This window comes from Physeter macrocephalus, chromosome 20 (genome assembly GCF_002837175.3).
Source record: "Physeter macrocephalus isolate SW-GA chromosome 20, ASM283717v5, whole genome shotgun sequence".
In the NCBI taxonomy this organism is placed as follows: domain Eukaryota; kingdom Metazoa; phylum Chordata; class Mammalia; order Artiodactyla; family Physeteridae; genus Physeter; species Physeter macrocephalus.
The window spans coordinates 30024761-30045946 of record NC_041233.1 but is presented as its reverse complement, the minus strand read 5'-3'; the positions used below and the strand labels follow the sequence as shown (position 1 = coordinate 30045946).

Sequence of the window (21186 nt, the reverse complement as noted above, 5' to 3'; positions counted from 1 at the left end):
CGATGCAGGGTACATGGGTTCGTGCCCCGGTCCGGGAAGATCCCACATGCCGCGGAGCGGCTAGGCCCGTGAGCCATGGCCGCTGAGCCTGCGTGTCCGGAGCCTGTGCTCTGCAACTGGAGAGGCCACAACAGTGAGAGGCCCGTGTACCACAAAAAAAAAAAAAAAGATTTAGCAGTGCTGCTCAAGCATAATGATAGACGGGTGGACTTCTGGGAAATTCCAAATGTGTGGAGCTAAGGATACATTTGGGATTATCTGGCAGCCTGAGGTCTGTGGGGAACATCTGCTCAGGCTCTCCACGAGGTCAGAGGGCCGGGTGGTGCCCCAGCATGGTGGAGGCCAACCTACTCCTAGTGATTGGCATGTATTATCCACTCCCTTGACTCTTGGGTACCAACTCAACTCCCTGACCTAAAAGCAGCCAGCCTATGCCTCTAGGGAAGATCTCACCCCCCACCTCAGACATTACCCAAGTAACTTCCTGCTGATGAACACATCCCCACCACTTCAGACCTCAATGAGGTGTTTATTGAGCATATACTATACACCAAGCACCTTGACAAGCACTTCTAAGACATCTTATAAACCATGATTTAATCTTCACACAGTGCCGTGGAACGAGCATTATTTTCCCCATCTTTTATACAAGAACACTGAAACTTAAAGAAGTTAAATGTTTTGAGTTTTGTTACACGGAGCAAGTGACAGAGGCTGGTTTCAAACCCATCTACCTGAACCTGAAGCTTGTGCTCATCACCACCCCACCCTCTCACTGAACAGAGATGATTCAAGTATAATAAATCATGAATATGTTAACATGAGTTTCCATTGCTTTGGTTTCAAGAAATATTTCTGTGTTTTTAGAAATCAAGTTAACTCTGGCTCTGAGGCCCCACTTTTCTGAAAAGTGGAAAGTTCAATCTCAGGTTAAGCTTTCTTTGTTGGGTGGAAGGGGCAACCTGCTCCCGTCCTCAGGTTGTATGGGCAGATGGGGAGTTACAGAAATGTCTGGAGGAACAGATGAGCATTAGTGTTTATGGCTGGCATCAAGATAGCTCCTGATCTAAGTCTACATGTTCCATTTGTGGGAGGTGATATCATGCCTTCCGTTCCCCACTCAGCCCCCTGGATGTTTTCCATAGCCCAACAGTGGTGGCATTCAGGGCTCTGTGAGCCACCTCAGTCTCAGGTCTGCATGGAAAGGGACCATGGCCCCCATGTCCCAAGGCTGTGTGGGAATTGGATCATGTCTCTACTTGCTTGAGGAGGCGACCATATATATGTCCCATCTCCAGAAAGGTCCCCACCTCTCCCACCTTCACATAATGCTCTCCCTCACTGCATATATACTTCTTTTTTGGGACAGGAGGAAGTTCTGGATCACAATCCACAAGACCAGAATATTTCTCATTCTTTCAGGAATGTCAATTTTTAATCTGGTCGCCCTGCCACGTGAGCTTAGGGCCCAGCACACGAATTATTGAGCCTTCCCCAAAATTCAAAAAAGTAAGGAGAAACATATTTCCCATATTTTACAGAGGAACAGTCTAAGTCTCTGAAAATTGTCTCCTCATTTCTTGTTAGGTTTATTTTTACTTCCTTTATGGTATTATTTGCAATTGTTATTATATTATTTTATCACATTTTAAATTAATTATTGCTGGTTTATAAGAAAACTATTGATTTATTTTAGGTTGATTGTATAGCCAAGCATCATTTTGGATTCTCATTTTCCCCCTAATATTTCTAATAATTGATTCTCACATTTTGTAAATATATGCTTATATTTACAAATGACAGAAATTTTGCCTTTTCCTTATGATATGTATATTTCTTATATATCATTCTTGTCTTTTTATAGGGGCCAGGAGACCCTATATATTGTTGAAGACACTCAGTGATAAATGTTATCTTTAGGGGGGCATTGAATGTGTAATGAGAACATTTCCAGTATTTCAGCATTGAGTTGCTTGTTTTAGGTTTCTGATGCCTTTTATCAAGGCAAAGTTCCCTCTTTTTCATAGTTTGCTGAGATTCATTTTCATCATGAATGTGTACTGAGCTTTATCAGATGATTTTTTTGGCATTTCCTTTAAGCTGTTAACATCAAAATGGTGTCAAGTGTGAGTTGAGTCATTTCCTGTTCCTGGGTACTGGCATCTAGAGCCCACAGGTGAGAGTAAAAGGGTCATCTTTTAATGATTCCAGGGGGTTCCAGGGACCCCACCATGGAACCTGCAAGGTGAGGGCCATTCAACATGAGTGGTTTAGTAATTCGCATTCTGTTGGTTAGTATAAGGAAGACTAAAGAGGCGAAAGCAAGCTGACCTTCCATGGGTGACATCTGTACTCTCACAATGGAATTTATCCCTTCCTCTCCTCTCCCTGTGGCATGGGGGAGGGGACTGTCCTATCCTCCTCCTAATCTTTGCAAATGGGGATGCCCAAATTACTTTGCCTTCCTTCCCTGATTAAGTCACCTAGGGCAGGAATCTCCTGTTCTAAAACTGCTGAAGAGCTGAACAAGCAGAGGGCCTGATCTCGCTGAGGCATGGGGAGATGGAGAAGGGGGAGAATAAAACTGTGAGCAGGTGTGTTCTGGGGCAATGTGGATTTCCACCACTTGGATGGAATTTCCCAGGGGCTGCCAATGTCGATGTCATGGAAGCTAGCCAGAGTTTAAGCCCTACTCATGAGCAGATTGCTTCTTGGAACACAGGGACTTGAAGAGCAAGAGACTATGAAGTGAAATGTTCACTGATGTCATGTTGAGGGTAAGGAGCATGCAGCTGGAGGCTTTTACAGAGCCCCTTATCTGAAGGACCAGCTCCTGAGAGGAGCTGTCATTTGTAATCAGTCATACAAAGGGACCCAACAACCAGTTAGGATGGGCCGAGAAGCAGCAGTGTTCCCACTGATATATGGTGCCTCCTGTGAGCAGGTATTGCCACCCTGGGCACCATCACTCTCTCTACCAACCGCACATGCAAAAAAAAATAAGAGAGAAGGCACTGTCCACCCTTCACTTCAGAGAGCCACCACTCTATGGCCAGGGTGGTGATGAATCAGAGATAAAACAGATTTTAATGACAAAACTAAGGGACAATAATCATTTGGACTATATTTTAACTCAACCCTAGAAAGTCTGTATTCCAAGGGAAGAATATGTATGAAGAATTTTGAGACCATGTATTAGTTTTGAGAAAAGGGTGAGCTTCAAGCCTCAAGATGGTACATATCTGCATTAAGATTCTTAAACTTGTTATATATTAAATTAGTGAGTTAACTGGACTATGTTTTGACGCTGAACCATCTTTGCATTCCTGAGATACCCTACTTGGTCTAATGGCTGATACTCTCATCACACTTACCATGTGCCAGGTATTATACTTCCATTAACTCATATAATCCTCATTAACCCTATTATGTAGATGTTATTATTACGCCCAGTTTACAAATGAGAATATTGAGGCACGTAGAGATTAAAGTGATTTTCCAAAGATCATGCAGCCAGTTCATGGCAGCAGTGGGCTATGAATACAGGAAGTCAGATTCCAGGGACTGTGCTATTAACCATGGAGGCATGGCTGGACTTTAATAGCTTGTTTTTTACTTCAAGCTTTCAGGGGAGCTCCTGTTCGCTCCACATCATTTCATTATTCTGATATTAGTGGCTACTAGGGACATATTCTTCCCACATTTAAAGCTGCTGCCCCCTTAGTGTCTGCTCACGGTCACATGGCCAAGCCAAATATCAAAGGAGTTGGGGTGTTTACTCCACATACTCCAGTGGGGGGCATTGCAAAGTACCATGGCAAAGGGCATGGATATATATTTCTACGAAAAGAAAATGTGGAAATCAGGACAGTAATTCAAACCACCAGGGTTATGTTTGCCAAATTTGTTTATTTTTGCAAAGAACGAGCGTTTCTGAAATTTTATTAATAGCTCTATAGTTATTTCCTTATTCTAGTTCGAGTTTCACTGTTTAATTTTTATTTATTCCTTATTTATTTATTATTCCGTCTTTATTTATTCCTTATTTATACTGTTTTTTTTTTAAATTAAATTTATTTATTTATTTTTGGCTGTGTTGGGCCTTTGTTGCTGCGCGCGGCTTTCTCTACTTGCGGCGAGCGGGGGCTGCTCTTCGTTGTGGTGCTCGGGCTTCTCATTGCGGTGGCTTCTCTTGTTGCGGAGCACGGGCTCTAGGCGCACGGGATTCAGTAGCTGTGGTGCGCGGGCTTCAGTACTTGTGGCTCACGGGCTCTAGAGCGCAGGCTTGGTAGTTGTGGTGCACGGGCTTAGTTGCTCCGCGGCATGTGGGATCTTCCTGGGCCAGGGATTGAACCCATGTCCCCTGCATTGGCAGGCAGATTCTCAACCACTGCGCCACCAGGGAAGCCCTATACTGTCTTTTTAAAACTATCAATATATCTGTTGTCTAGAGTTGACAGCATTCCGAGGCCTATTTTTGAGTCTTGTGTCAGTCAGATTTCACTCTACTTATTTTTTACTGTGTTCGGTAGTTTTTATAAGGTGAATTCAAATTTACCTGATCTCCATCTGAGAAAATCCTGAGGTGCCTGGGTTAAGGGTAAGGTCCTCCATTGCTTTTACATCCCCATGGTACACTAGATTGTGATGAGCTGGGACACTTGAAAAACAATTTTTCATCTTGGCATGAAGGGAAAATTTTAATAATAATAATAGCAAAATAATACTAATAAGCATAAATTCAAACCCCAGATCTGTGACAGGACAGACTTAATGGATATGCATCCTCGAGGGGGGTCTTTTTCCCACCAGAGTCAAGTATTTCTTATTGTCCCTTTGCTCACAATGCATATCCCTCCCTCCTCCCGTTCTATCATCTTCCCTCCTTCTAAAGCCATCTTTCCTCTAAGTCTGTAGGACATATAGGGTCCTGGTTGTATGTAAATCTCTCAGCTTCAGATTTCCACCTTTCTGGGAGGTCTGCTCACTTGCCGTAGGGTTTGAGAGTTCTTTGTCCTCTGAGCCTATGGGCCCTTCGGAGTTGTGTCAATGGCATCAGGAAACACAGCCCTGAGAGGGGTCTTCTTTACAATGGGCCCCTCTCAGTGCCTGGCATCCTCCTTGATAACAGGAATCTGGGAGGCTTGCTGAACAGGGCACAGTGACTTGAGTACACAAGGGCCGATGACTCTTGAGGAACCAAAGCACCAATCACAAGGCAGAGTCAAAGGGAAGTGGCCCTACCCCTGCTCCACCGCAGGGAAAAAGCAAACCTCTAGAGTTGTTTGGTGAGACTAAGTGTTTCAAAGAGTGGGTGTAGGCAGGAATCAAAAGCTGTATCAGGGACTTGAAAAAGGCCACTTGATCAGGCTCTGGAGATAAGAACCGGACACTCCTGGAAACCCAGGCGTGGAGGAGCCACAGACTGATCTGGTATCTGCCCTGCTCAGGGTCTCTGCTTCCCTTCTCACTCTCTCGGTGGATCCTCCCCACGTGCCCAGCCCTGAGTTATACCCTGGAGACAAGGAGGTGAATCAAATGCAGCTCCTGCCCTAGAAAAGTATTAAAAGCACTGGGAGAGTGGGCACAGATGTTAGCTCTAGCAGGAGGCAAGTCAAGAGGGCCACTTTAAGGACACAATGCTGGAGGATTCCTTTGTTCCACAAATGTTTGAGCGTTGATTCCGTTTCCAGGCCCTCTTAGGGGTGGGGAAGCAAGATGCCTGCTCTCCTGTTCTAAAGGATTGGGATGGTCAATAAATATACAACCAAAGAAATAAGACAATTTTACATAGAGAAGAATTATAAGCAGATAACAAAAACAGAGAATTATAATTTTGTGACAGAATGGTTAGGGAAAGCCCTTTCTCCAGCAATAATATTTAAGATTAAATCTGAATGACAACAAGCAATTATGCAAAGATGGAGAGAAGTGTCCTAGGCGGGAAGAGCTAGTGCAAATGCCCATGTTCAGCTTTGAATTTGAGTTGTCTACAAACACTTCCTTTCCTTGTGCCTAGCCCCGCAATGCACCCAGAGAGGACAGCTGACAAATGACCAGGGAGGAATGAGGTGACTCAGTGTTGTAGGTGTTTAACCCCTTCCCTCCTGCTCCTAGTAAATTAAATATGAATGGTGGGGGGAACTAGGCAGAACAACTGATACACAGGTGTGCGCCTGTACATGTGTGTATGCATGAGCATGTGTTTGGTAGGATGTCTATGCACGTCCCTTCCAGAGACAAATATTTGGAAAGAACTATCGTCTGGGATTCTGATCTATGATCTGAGAATCTGTGATTCTAGAGGACCAGGCAGCCGAGCTGTAGAGACAGATGCACGGGAGGGAGCAGTGGGGGGAGTCTAGGGTGTTGCAGCAGAGAGCTGCCCAGTGCTAAGCTGGAGACACCACCAGCAGCGCTGGAGAACTGCCCAGGGTACAGCGGTTCTAAGGATGGTTGTTTATCAATCTGGGGTTGAAGGCCAGTCCAGCACTGTCCCTGGTCACCAGACTAATTGGGGCTGACATTGCTGAGGCATCTGCCAGAGGCCTAGGCTGGAGGACCAGCTTCCCTGCCATAACCTCTGTGCTCTGAGGAGGCCCCTAGTAAGTCATTTCTGAGGACAGAAGAGGAGGCCTCGGCCAAGAGTCTGGCCACTTGGCTTGATCCTGGTGAGTTCCATGCAGGGGCTGTGGTGGGGTTGTCAGGCCCCCTGAGGGCCTCTTGTCTCTCTGACATGGGGCCTTGTGCCCTTCCTGGATCCAGGTTACCACCTGCAAACTAAAGGTGGTCTTTTCAGCCAAACAGAAGAATGGAAGTGGGGTGTGTATGCCAGCAACATGTTTAGCTCTGGCTTTGGCCTCCCACATAATCAGGGGAGGTTAAGAAAGAGGGAAGGTGGAGAAGATTTGATCACGAAAATTCCCTTCCGGGACTTCCCTGGCTGTCTAGTGGTTAAGAATCCGTGCTTCCACGGCAGAGGGCATGGGTTCCATCCCTGGTCAGAGAACTGGGATCCCACATGCCACACAGTGCAGCCAAAACAAAATAAACAAAGAACAAAAAAAACCAAAACAAAAAAGAGAGAGAAAATAAATAAATTTTAAAATTAGAACATTAAAATTCCTAAAAAAAAAAAAAGAAAGAAGGAAAGAAAGAAAATTCCCTCCCAACTTGCTACTTCTCACTGAGTCCTGGAGGAAAGGAAGGGTTAAGGGAGCTGACAGGCCAGGGTAGCCAAGGACAGATGCAGTAGTTTTGCAGCAAAGGCCGGGACATTGGAATTAGAGGCCAGACAGGAGTAGAGGAATAGGCCCATGGGGGCTGGGCTGTGAGGCTTCCTGGAAGGGGACCAGCTCGAGCAAAGGCTGGATGGAAATCTGATGGCTGGATGGGGGCACAGAGCCGGAGAGGCGTCTCGGAAGCATGCAGAGAATCCTGCCAGGAGGAATATGAGCTGACCCTGCTGGGCCCAGGGTGAACAGAAATTTTAGGAGCCTGGGTTCTGGCTGGAAAAATGACCTCTCAGTGGAAAATCTCAAACCAAGGGAAGGAGGTAAATCTAAGTGTCAACTGGCTAGGATCAATGACCAAAGAAGGTTCCATTCTCAGGGTCAGAAAAAGTTTCCATACCTCAGGGTATTCTGGGTCCCGAGTCCCAGCAAGTGCCTGTCACAAAGTAGAGACTTTATTAAACAGGATGATTGACAGGCTGTTGGGGAAACAGCTGTGATTCTGGGGGTGGTTGGGGCCCTGAGGTGTAAAACAGAGATTTTTATGTGACGTGAGACAATGGATGTTGTAAAACAGGTCCCGCCAAGCAATGGGTCACATGCTATAGTTTGAGTCTACCTTTAACGTCCATAGGAAGGAGAAGAAGAGGGATATTTAGGCTACTTAGGCCCTCAAGAAAGGGAGTTGAGAAGAGAGCTGCCAAAGGTCATGCAAGAAATGAGCTCTCTTTGCCGGGCCATCAGGAACAGGGCTTGTGTGTCATTTGTAGACCCTGTGGGCTTTCGTGCTTAGGGCTGCCTAACCAACTAAGCCTTGGGCCCACAGGGCATGAGAGCCCCAGGGAAAGTGGGCCCCTGTTATATTACTCTTGCATCTATATTTGTTTTAGCACTGATCTAACTCTAATACATTTTGCTTGTGCTAGTAGTAGTTTTCCTAGTAGCCTGGGAGTAACTCAGGGCCAAGAGTTGTGATATCCCCCTCTGTGTCAGCTGCCCTGAGCACAGGGTCCAACACATCAGAGAGGGTAGCAAATGTTGACTAAACCAAATGAGATGGAATTATTTTCTTTGACTTTCTCCACTCTAAGGTAAGGACCATGTTCCTGTTTTTGTCACTTCCCGTCCTTCTGTGTGTGGTGACACCATCCTGCTCAGAAACAAAAGCCTGTGAGGATGCCCAGAAGACCTGTTCAGTGGTGACCTGTGGCATCCCGGTCACCAACGGCACCCCAGGCAGAGATGGGCGAGATGGAGCCAAGGGAGAAAAGGGAGAACCAGGTATAGGACAGGCCGCTCTGACTTCTTAAATCTTTTACCCCAACAGGAGAGTGTTCTCCATAAGGGATCTAGCACAGAGACATGAGGAGACTCACCTTTCATTATGGTAGGTGATGATTCACTCAGAAAAATTCCTGTAAAAGGGCATTCTCTCCAAAATAAAGATGCTTCTCTGGCTCTCCAGGATCCCTCATTGCCACCCAGGAATTGGTGATGTGTGGTTGTCCTTAGAGAAGGGGTGTCTTTTCTGCTCAGGGAGCTGGCCCTTAGGACAGCCATCCCCTGAGACGCAGGAGGATCTTTCTTCTTTGGATCACTACTAGCTGAGTGGTGGTTTCCTGGGGTCAATCAAATATTGAGCTTTTGCAGAAAGAGAATGAGCGACAGACACTGGGTCACATTTCCTTCCTCTTCCAACAGGGCAAGGGCTCAGAGGCTTGCAGGGCCCTCCAGGGAAAATGGGGCCTCAAGGAAATATAGGGAATCCTGGGCTTCCAGGACCAAAGGGCCACAAAGGAGATTGTGGAGACAGTTCAGGTAAGGAGCTCACCCCAGCAAGTGATGTGGGCTGAGGGGACCCAGGACCTGGGAACTCCAGGGCCAGGTGGCTGGTGCCCCATCTCCTGCTGCCCCACTGGAAGATGCTCAGCTCTGCTTCCTGACCCAGCGCCCTCATTCCTCTCAGTTCCTTGGGGCCCAAGGGGATTCCCACTGGTGCCCGGGTATAGACTTCCGAACCCTGCCCGCCTCACCCTCAGCATACCTCTGTAGGACATGTGCCCTGGCCCTTCTTCAGCTGCAACAGTCCAGTGCATGGTTCCAGGCTGCAAGGGAGGAAACTGGTCCACTCTGCTCTTGGATTATGTCTGTTGTCACAAGAGTGGCATGAAAAGGGTTAGCCTCATAGGACCCCTGGATAATGGGGGACATCACAGCAACTTAGTTCAGAGTAAAATAAATTCGGTAACAACAAAACCAAAAGGATGACCTCTTACTTATATTTGTCCACTGGCCTATCAAAAAAACAAACGTATTAAAGAGTTTGCCTAGAATAGGAAATGAAAATATGATTAAGAAAAATTTTCAAAACGGAGAATAATTAGCTGGGCCTTTTCTTATAAATAATTATAATATTGCAATATTTAAGCAGTATATGAAGAAAAGGATCCAGAGCTATAGTTTATGGTATTATTATTTCCAGAGTTATAGTTTACAATAGTTACTAAGTATATCTGAGAAGGCAGGAATACAGTTTTTTTCCTTTTGCTTCTTTTTGTATTCTTATTTTTCTGGAATAAGAATACTTTTCAGTAAGCTAATTTTTTTTTTCAAAATACTCTGCTCTCCAACTGAGGGTCTTCTTCTAAATAAATATCCTCTCCCTATTGCTTTATAGTTGTCGAGGCTAAGCTGGCTAACTTAGAGGGACAGATACGGAGCCTGGAATCACAACTGGATCACATCAAAAAGTGTAAGCTTTTTTTCTATCCCCAATGTGTTCTTGACCCTAACTTTTTTCTCCAGAGTGCTCTAGGTTTTGGGGGGACGGTGGAAAAGAACTTACACTTATGACGACTTATTATATACTAGGTTGGAATTTTCTCATAATGTGGTTTTATTCAATCCTCTTGCCATCCCTATTTGTGGGTATTACACCCATTTTATTTACAGGTGCGAAAAAAATAGGTCCAGGAAGTATAGATAATTCATTCAACAGCATACAGTTAGGAAGTGGGAAGGAGGATGGCGTGGAGGTCTGCTGACTCGGGAATCTTTGCTCCTTCCTTAGCACCCACGGGCCTCAGATGGCGGTCCATGCCTCTTTCTCATCCTGGTGCCCACATCTGGCAGTGGGGCTCAAGCATGTTTCCCTAGGTCCACCTGTACTGGGACAGTTTTTAACAGATATTTGTCCTAAGGATGGGATATGCCAGGAGAGCCCCGGCTTGCTGCCAGGGACTTGCCTTCCACCTTCTTACTAGGATCTCACCAGAAGTGATAGAGAATGGGGCTCAACCCCAGACTCCCAAGTTCCCAGAGAAGGGCTTTTTCATCTGCTGTCCTAGGATAGGCTTGAAACCAAGTCAACCTCACCTACATTTTGTGATTTCAGCGCAAAGCTTCTCCTTGGGTAAAAAGTCTGGAAAGAAGCTCTACGTGACCAATGGTGAAGAGATGCCTTTTTCCAAAGTGAAGGCTCTGTGCGCTGAGCTTGGGGCCACCGTGGCCACCCCCAAGAATGCTGAGGAGAACAAAGCCATCCAGGACATGGCCTCTGACATTGCTTTCCTGGGCATCACAGATGAAGTGACCGAAGGCCAGTTTATGTATGTAACAGGAGGGAGGATAGGCTACAGCAACTGGAGGAAGGATGAGCCTAATAACCAAGGCTCAGGGGAGGACTGTGTCCACCTCCGAAGAGACGGGCTCTGGAATGACATCTCCTGCTCTTCCTCCTTCTTGGCCATCTGTGAATTCCCGGCCTGAAGAGGCAGGTTCCTCCGCCCCCTCCTTGACTCCCTGCTGAGGTCCCTGCTGCTCTGAAAGAGAATTCAGTGCCAGTTTCCCCATGTCCAGTGTTGATTCATTCCTTCATGGGGATGGGAGAAAAGCAAGGGGACATATTTGATTGTGGGAGGATGAAGTGAAAAGAGACTGATAGTGGGGCATGAGGGTTTCTGGGTCCAGTCCAGTCCATGGCAAAGGACACCTTCTGTCCTGCCAAAGAGCACAGCATTGGGTCAGAGTCAACCTCAGAAAAATCACATTCAAACCCTCTCCTTTTTTAGTGAGGACACTGCAGCCCAACAGATGGATCAATGGAGGACCACATCTGTGTCCGAGCAGGCAGTGTCTCAGCTTCCAAGAGATCCAATTCCCATTTTTCCAAGTTGCCACTACCTGGTGCCAAAGTCTCCTTCCCATGGCTAGCTCAGCCCTGTCTACGACATGAGTTGTTTTTAGTCGTTCATGAGCTATACACTAAAACTGTAACACTTGGCAATGTCCTACATGGGTAACAGCGAATAGTCCTAGGAACCCCCTCACTTGCCCAAGTGGCTGTGGCCTCCCAATAGTCACTAGGCTGATCTTGAGAACGAAGGGCAGCCTTCCCTTCCCGCATACTTTTAGGAGACTCTTTTGATATGGTGGCATATGCCAGTATCGCGGGAGGAGGCAAATGGTCAGGCAGGCTGGGTCCTTCCTTACAGGGCATCATCGGTCTTAATGCCTCCATGTTCAACATCCCCTTTCTTCTGTGACATCCTCATCCCATTATGGGTCAATGGGCCCATTATTCATAGAGACAAGAGGGAAAATCTCCCTAAAGATGCATTTCACACACTGGGGGGCAAATGATGCCGCACCATCCAGTCAGCAAATAAAACCTCCCCTCTGAGCAGAGTTCTGACACCATCTTGGCCCACAATCAAGCTCATGACCGTGGATGTTCTTGAGCAATCTCAGGGTGGATGGAGCTGGGATTATATTGAGCCCAGGCAGCAAACGGGGGGAAGAGAGTGAGTTCCGGTTCCAGCTGTATGCCAATCACAAAATGAGATTGAAAATATTTCATGAATGGGCTAAGGGCCACTTTAACTTAATGAAATATCTTTGTTAAATTAGTTTTCCATTTTATTTTTCTTTGTATCCGAACTACCAGAGGGAGTGCCTCACACTTGGTAAGTGCTTGATGAGCATTTGTTGCATGGGTGCACCAAAGAATTACCAAATGGACGAGTGGGTGGGATACTGCAAATTGAATATTAGAGGGTAGAGTTCTCTCTGAGGTGTGCTTCTTCTGTGAGGCTATCGGGGTAGGGGTGGGATGTGCCGAAGACATTGGGGCTGGCAGGGTGAGGGGGACAGTACCTGTGTCCTCAGCCTCTGGCCCACCTAGACTGTCACATCACTGAATTTTCAACCTCATGAAGCTCTTCTTCAGGCACTGCACTTGGGGGCAGTGAGAAGGGTACTTTTGTGATGTACAGCAGAACAATTCACTATTTGCACTTCAAATCCAGACTGCTTGCCAAAGGAATGGGAAACTGCCTAAAATTTAGAGGCACATATGAAACCTAGGTAACGTAGGTTATGGCAAATAGAGAAAGGAAAGACCAGAAAGTTTTTAGAAGGAAAGAAGATCCTTGTAAGACAACCCAGAACAAGAGAATTATCATAATCAAGCATGAAAGTTACACCTGAATTTTCTCATTGCCAAGACAAAAAATGAGAAAATGGACAGGTAACCATTATATAATTCTTTCTATTTTATGTAAGGTGGGGGGCGGGGACCATGTCTACCCTGAGATGATTGTCTCCTTTGTTTATACTGTGCAGAAAGGTCAGGGTACAAGACGCAGTCATGTGCTTCACAGGAATTGTTTCCCAGCATGTAACGAGTGCCCCCCCTCAGTCAGGGAAATGCAATAAAAATCTGTGGATGAGCTCAAATACTTCCATTTCCCTTTCAGTCTTCTCCTTCTAGCTCCTTCCATGGTGCTCCCTTTCCCCCTTCATCCCTCAATCACTAGAGCCTCACATTCCTACTCTGAGAGCTTTCTATGCCACCCAAGACCTGACCCTGCTCCCCTACCCTTAAGTCATCCCCAGTGGACATGAAGCTTTCTCCCCGGGCTCTTGGGCATGTAGAGCTGGTTCTTCCCCTGATCTAGCACCTGATCATCTTTTCAGATCTCCTCTCTCTAAATGTGTCCCCTGGCCGGCATTCTTCCCTCAGGATTGAGGCAACAACCTCCCTATATTTACTTCCCAATTCTTATCAGCAAGCAGTGGGGCCCCAGGCAAATCAGCTCAAGAGAAGGTGGAGTTAACCTAAAAATGGATTCTCATGAGAGTCCAAGGATAGAAACTACAGTTCATCCAGGCTTCCCAAGACCTAAAACAAGAGGGAAATTATGGATTCAAGAATACTGTCCAGATCATCTCTTTCACTCTCTCAGGGGCTGAGGGCAGGCTGTTTTCCTTTACTAAGGGACATATGATGATTGACATCTCTTGCACAGGGGACCTAATGAAGCCAGGTGCTCCAAGGACAGACCTCAGGGGCCTCGGGCAGCACATTCCCCTTGGGACTTCAGGACTCTGAGCAACTTCTTGAGCCCTGTTGTTTGTTCTCGTGAAATAGGAGTCTTCGCCATGGCATGCTGGCTCCCTGGGCCTCAGTTTCCCTATCTGTAAATTGCTCAGTAATGGCTTCTCCCTTTTAAAGCTGGATGAATCAATGATCACACACAGATGCAGACCTGCAGGGCCCATTTCAGGGGCAAAGCTGCAGGATCCGAGAACTGTCTTCCGTTTTTGTTACCTGCCAATTTTTTCCAAACTCATTGTGCCTTGAACACTTATCACCAATTTCTCAGTTCCATAGAAAGTCAGTCTGCGTGAGTTAGAATGGCAAACACACCCTGCTCTTGAGATGGGGCCTTTGAGTTTAAATTATGTCTGTAAGTCAACAGTCTCCCATGAAGGTATATAGATACAGCCGATGTGATTGCAATTTGCTTCCTGTACTAGAATGAAAATAACTACCCAAACTCGCAACATACAAGGCCCGGGCTCTGGCCTGGATTCTGGATCCTGGTACGGCAAGGCCTTGTTCCCACAGGACAGTCTTTCTTTGGAGTCTTCCAGCTCTACTGTTCTCACTTTTTAGCCATGCCCAAGCCAGAGGACAGGGGCTTGGGGTACCAGCTGAAGGCCTAGCATTCACACTCCTCAAATCCCCTTCCTGCCCAGGACCAGCCTGCCTCCCTTCTCTGGCTGTCAGAGGTGGGCGGGAACCAGGGTTCACAGTTTGCTCATTGCTGTCAAGGTTGTTTGCTCATTATTGTGTAACTGAACTATGCTTTAGAACCTGCCAGGAATCAGGGATTTTTTTTTCTTTTCTTTTCTTTTCTCATTAACCAGGAAGGAATTGAACATTATCATGGAGTGTGGGCTGGAGATGCCGGGAAGTGGACTTTGAAAATTGATGTTGTCCTCCTAACCCTAAGTGGCTGGTGGGGTGCTGGTAAATGAGGAGGATCTCAGGGCGGGGGTCCACCTGGACTGGGTGCTCTTAGCCCTGGTGGCAACCTGTGTGGTGAGGAGAACAGTATCTCTAACTATGGACCCGTGGTTTGTCCAAGCAAATACAAGTGTCATGCTCAAAAGCAGTGAAATGCAAGTAACCATTTATTAGCCTACCAAACGCCTTGGGCTGAGCCAGCCGCCGCCGACCCCAAATCCAGCCTGCCCTGTCCTGGCAAGCACAGCGCTTATGCCACCTCATGCAGCTCTCAGAGCAGCGACCCGCAGAATTGCCTGGAATGCTAGCCAAAGTCATAGGCTCTCAGCTCCACTCTGCACCCAGTGAATCAAAATCTCAGAAATCTGTTACCTTCGCGAGGCCCCGAGGTGACCCAGGTTTTTTGTCAGTTTGGGAAACGACTGCCCTAAGAAATACAGTCACCATAGCTGCTTTCTGCCTCCCCCTCACTTTTGCAGGAGGGCCTAGAGCCAGGAAGCCAGGCTTCTCCTTTCCTTGTAGACCCTTCATGAGGTGAAGGGCGTCCTGCTTCACTCTGCATATTTTTTCTTCCATTTTTGTTGAGATATAACTGACATAGAGCACTGTATAAGTTTAAGGCGTACAGCCTGATGATTTCACTTACATACATCGTGAAATGATTACCACAATAAATCTAGGGAAGATCCATCATCACATATAAATAGTGCTTCACTCTATATTGTCAGACCTGAAATAATCTCCTGTCAGCTGATCGATGCCACCGGTAAAAAGCAGCTGCTGACTGAAATCCTTCCCTATGCATTTCCAGGGTCTTCTTGTGACCCCTGGGAGTGGGTCTGGGTCTGGAACAGCCCTGGGGAGCATCAGAGAAGGTGAGGCCCTGGGCAGGTGAGACTCTGAGTGGGGAATTGTGTGTACATGGACTTGGGGGGTATTCGCGCATATTTTTGAGCGTGTGTGAGCGTCGGTAGGAAAACCAACAGACCCAGAGCTTGAAGTTCCCAGCATCCTGTTGTTAGGGGCCTCAGCCTCTGCCCTGCCCCCAGCCTGTGTCCAAGCTGCTCTCTGCACACCCTTCACTGAGGACCATTGGCTCTGAGTGGTTCCAGGGGCTCTGGGTAAGGTGTGTGGGTGCTTGGTTATGGACTAAAGGGTCCACAAGTGGCTGTGAGTTGTGTGCTGGGACCTGCGAGGGCTCAGCAGAGACTGTCTGGGTGCTAATATGATCCTCCGCCCCTTCCAGGTCTTGGATTGTATGTCACCACTACCCCCCACCCCAAAATCCTTATCTGACCACTGAATCAAGGTTGACCCAACCCAAGTCACCATTATGATGCCCTATTTTATTTTCTTATTAGCAATTATAGTCACCTGAAATCATCTTGACCATTTACTTGCTTAAGTTATGTCAGTGTAGCAAAGTCAATGAAGAGCCAGACTGCCTGGATTCAAACCCTGGCTCTACCACATTGTAGCTGTGTGACCCTGGGCAAGTCACATACACTCTCTGTGCTTCAGTTGCCTTCTTGGAAAAATTGGAATAATAATAGTGCTCACCCCACAGGGTTGTCATGAGGGATAAATGAACGACACAAATAAGGCACTGAGGTTAGCACTGGCCTGCAGTAACTGCCATGCAGGCATTCATTCTTGCTGCTCTTGTGATTATCGTGAAATTCTATCACTCACCTCTGCAGTCCCAGGGCCTAGAAAAGGACTGGGAACCACATGCACACTCAATAACTGTTGAATAAGTAAAAGAATGAACAAATGAATGACTGAATCTAAGTCCTCCCCCCAAATGTGTGTGACCCAACTCCCTTCTCTGGAGCTTGACTCAGCTCCAAGCTGGATCAATGAGAGAAGCAGCCAAATTTATTTTGGAATACGGCTGTGGGCACAGCCTCCGTTCTCGGGTTATTGGGTTCAGTGGCTTTGTACCCCGCGAGCTACAGCCTCCTGCTGCCCTCTGCTGGTGTCTCTAAGACAGGGCCAGAAAACTCAGAGATCATATGGCGAGCCAGGTGAGTGGTGGGGTCCCGTGAGCCCCTTGTCTGCGACTTCAGATGATCCTGTTTTCCTCCCCTCCCCCTTTCCCCTGGTTGCTACTCTCACTTGGAATGCCTTTCCCTAAAAGTCCCTACCCTGAAGGGCCAGATGTCCTCGCCCGCTGGGTGATCACACGTCTCTGGCACCCTGGACCCAGACAACTTAAGACCGCGCTCACGGTTACATGGTCATTCTAGATCAATGCACTGAGGCTATGGGCTAAATTCCAGTAAGAGAAAAAGCAGTGCCACTTTCCTCCTCCCTGACCAGGGAGCTGTAAACCACCTGGAGCCCCGAGGCAACAGGTGTCAAATCTGACCCCAGGCCACAAAGTAAAGGTTAAGGGAGGGCTGAGGAGAGATGCCACATTCCCTTCATCCTTGCCCTGTTTAATTATGACCAGTGCCTGAAAGGAGATGAATATAATGTTTTAAAGTTCTTTTAATCTTTTTCATGTTTGTGGTTATAGCACCTGTTTTATCTCTACTACTCTGCTGGTGTTTTGTCATTTTTTTTATATAGACTTATCAGGATACATTTTTCTAATTTGCCTTTTAAAATGTCTGGTTTCTGGGTTAATTTATCATTTCTTTCTTTTATTTTTTAAATATTTCATTAATTTCACTTTTATATTTATTTGTTTTGGCCTTTATTTTTTGTTGTTTTTAAAATTTGTTTTAAAAAGATGAGCACTCAATTCAATTATTTTCAGTGTACCTTTTTATGGTTTTTTTAATTTTTAATAACAAAAGTAAAGTATATTTTCCTCTGACTGTAGCTTTAACTATAGCTCATAGATTTTGGATACTGATTACTGATTAATTTGAGTTTCTTTAATTACTACTAAGATTGTGCATTTTTTCATGTTTCCATACTATTGGCCATCAGTATTTCTTCTTCTACGAATTCCCTCTTCTTATTCTTACCTATCCCATTTTTTCGACTTAGATATTAATTTTCTTATTGATTTATCTGTTATGTACTTTGCAAATAAATCAGACTTTTAATTTTGATTTTATGTTGTGTTTTACTTCTTGGCAGAGACGTTTTATATATTTTTGTGTGTAGATATATCAATATTTTATTTGGATTTTCTTCTCTGATAGTCTTAGATAGCTCTTTTCCCTTCTAAGACTACATAAATCATTACTTACATTTTCTTCTGATTTTGATTTTTATATATAACTAAAAGAATCTGATTTCATTTTTCTTCCAAATGCTTAACTTTTTAATTCAGCATTACTAATTGAACAATTCATTATTCTCCTACAATTTGGGTATTCTATTTCTATCTTTTATCAGGCATATATAAGATATATATGTATATATATGTATATTTGGACCCGTTTTTGGAGTCTGGTTTTTTACATTGTTTTATCTAGTCCTGTGTCAGTAATACACTGTTGTAATTATGTTAGCTTTCTAAAACCCTTTAAAATAAAATGACCACGTCCATTCTCCTTATGTTTTAAAATTAATATTTATGACTGTGCTAGGATGTTTATTCTCTCATCAGAGCTTTGGAATCATTTGATGAAGTCCTCACAGCCTCAATCACTCTTTTTTGGGGGGATTGAATCTTTGGAGAATTCACATCCCTCTCCGACTCTCTGTAGCTGGGGACCAGGCATCCCAGGCTTGCTCAAAACCCACCACTGGTTTTCTTCCCTTTCCTGCCCTGGTCCATCTTTCTGGTTACAGGATGTGTTTGCTCGGCCTGAAGTTGTCATCTGACATTTTGGCCCTGGCCTGGCCCCAGCCACTTACCCCCGAAATGAATGAAGTATTCAGGGGGTTAATAAATGTGCAGAAAGTCTGGCAGTGAGGTCATGGTGCTATTTCCTCGTATCAAAGAGCCCGGAAACATCTTGAACATCACTTTCTTCAGGCCTACGAATAGATTTATAAGTAGGAATTAAGGATTTCATTCATTCAACTCTTCTACTTTTTCACTTCATTCATTCTGTCTCTTTACTAAATAAATATGAAAAGTACCATTTTGCTCAGGCAGGGCCCTCTTGAGTCCTTCTGTGGCTCCAGGTTGTTTCAGCCAGGCAGTCTGAGAGAGACTATACTGCTTAAGTAAATGGAGATCAAATATGTGAGTATTCAAAAATGTATCCAGTAAGGATGGGCTACACATGCTGCAGTAACAACCCCCAAACCCCAGTCAAAATCCAAGTGGATCTGGGTGATCCCCAAGGGCAGCTGTTTTCCATCCATTTGCTCAGGTGTCCAGAATCCTGGATTGTCCAACCTTATAACCACCAACACTTCTGTGCTCACCAGGGCAGCAGAAAATTGGGCATTTCAGAAATGTGCACGTGCCCTCGACGGCTCCCATCCAAAAGGAATACATGTCACAGGGTAATGCCTGCCTCCATAAGGCCTCTCTTACTGAAACAGTGAAAAACAATAAAATCTACCAAAAGGTACCAGTTATTAGCTATACAGAGGCCTAATAGTCACAGGCAATTAGATTGAACAATAATAAGTGTCTTGGTCTCTGAGTATCTTGGTGTCTTCACGAGAAGATGGCTCTCCTCTATTCTCCTGGTTAAAAGGCTCTGTAATCCATCCACTCATTACCAATCTACCCCTTGAGCCCCTTCACTGCCCATTGCTGAAGCACAATTCTACAGCTGATCTCTAATGTTAAGGAAGTGCAGGGCTGTAGCATATGTGAGGGCCTGACCAGCTGTTTCCATCTGTGTATCCAGTGCCTGGATAAGTATTTGGCATATACATTAATATTTTATTTCTTCTGATAGGTACCTGGTATCTTTGCTCTACTCTACTCTACTATATAAAACACAAGTAACCCCAAAATGTCCAGTACACCATTAAACTTGAATTAAGGACATCTGGAAGGTAATAGTGATTGAGAATGCTCTGAATGTAAGCAAATCACCGCTGCGGCCTCTCCCGCTGCGGAGCGCAGGCTCCGGACGCGCAGGCTCAGCGGCCACGGCTCACGGGCCCAGCCGCTCCGCGGCACGTGGGACCCTCCCGGACCGGGGCACGAACCCGTGCTCCCTGCATCGGCAGGCGGATTCTCAACCACTGCGCCGCCAGGGAAGCCCAAAGTTAAGTATTTTTTAAATTAATGAATTTATATACTTTTTGGCTGTGTTGGGTCTTCGCTGCTGCGCGCGGGCTTTCTCTAGTTGCGGCAAGCGGGGGCTACTCTTTGTCGCGGTGCACGGGCTTCTCATTGCGGTGGCTTCTCTTGTTGTGGAGCATGGGCTCTAGGCATCTGGACTTCAGTAGCTGCGGTGCATGGGCTCAGTAGTTGTGGTTCTCGGGCTCAGCTGTTCCACAGCACGTGGGATCTTCCCGGACCAGGGATTGAACCCATGTCCCCTGCATTGTCAGGTGGATTCTTAACCACTGTACCACCAGGGAAATCCCAATACCCGTGTTTTATGTCAGTGGAATTCAGAACAAAGATAGAATCCTAGAAAAGTAAACATCAGAGGGCTACCCATAGGCTGTTCAGTATGGGACGTGGGCTGATCTGGTGACAAGGAGGGTTGAGAACCAGGAGGCAACTTGAGAATATACTATAAAACAGGGACTTCCTTGTGTGGTTGTCCCCTCTCCAGGTATGGAAGGCTCCCAGCTTGCTCCCATGATGTCACCTGGCAATGCGAGTGTCATAACATCTCTTGAGAATAAGGGTCACACAGCTCTGGCTTCATTTGGCACCTAGGCTACCAAACTAGGGACACGGCTACTATGGTTGGGGTGGGGCTGACATTGTTTAAGATCTATGTTGGCCTTTGCCCATGAATGATGGTGTAGGAAAGACCTCTGTGCTCAAGAATGGGTAAGGACCTGCAGTTTCTGAAATACTTGCCTCGGTCCTCTGCTTTAATCGGGCTGTGTCTGAAGAACCCAAATGACCCTCCTTACTTATTCTCTGCGCTGGAAAGCAAACCAGACCCCCGTGGCCCATGGTGCAGGTTGATCTGAAGCTTCTTCCTAGGCTTTGGGGTCTCAGCATTCCTGGCCTTCACCAACACAGGAGATTTTTTTTTTCTTCCTATGGAGTCACATAGTTCTGCCACTCTTTCCTTCCCTCTTGTCAAGAAATAGGCTTGGCTTACGTATTGGGATGAGTAGTGATCACCCATAGAGCGTTGTCCAGACCACCATGACCTCGCAAGGATCCCAGTGGCCATATTGTACAATGTGGCTCCTCTCACGCCCCCAGGGTGAGTTGATTGGATCAGAGGTGGGCATCTGAGACAAGTAGATGCATTTCTACATAGTTTTGAATTGATATCAAACAAGAGTTTCTGATCTCTGGGACACACGAGAGACCTGGATGCGGAGGAAGCTGGTGTGTAAATGAGGGAAAGAGGTGAGGATGGGCAGAGAGAGGCAGAAGCCAGGGAGGTGGCACAGCGATGCCTGTGCACCCCCAGTCCTTCGTAAGTCACTTCAGAATTCTCTGTTCTTTAAAAACACCCTCTCTTTGGCTTAACTAGATCCAGTTGTTTTTCTTATTTGCAGTAAAAGCAGTCTGTTCTAAGCTCCAGGCCTTTGTACTGGAGAGTTGTTTGCTCATTATTGTGTAACTGATTA

The 21186-nt window shown here is 46.0% G+C and overlaps 1 protein-coding gene across 1 annotated transcript; it reads left to right on the top strand.

Annotated features, from left to right (window-relative positions):
* The first annotated feature begins 8332 nt into the window (after positions 1-8332).
* MBL2 (mannose binding lectin 2) lies at positions 8333-11075 on the top strand. Its single transcript, XM_007111494.3, has 4 exons — positions 8333-8513; positions 8934-9050; positions 9910-9984; positions 10627-11075. Exons 1-4 carry the CDS (start codon positions 8333-8335, stop codon positions 10998-11000), a joined length of 747 nt encoding a protein of 248 aa, XP_007111556.1. The 3' UTR covers positions 11001-11075.
* Positions 11076-21186: the final 10111 nt, after the last annotated feature.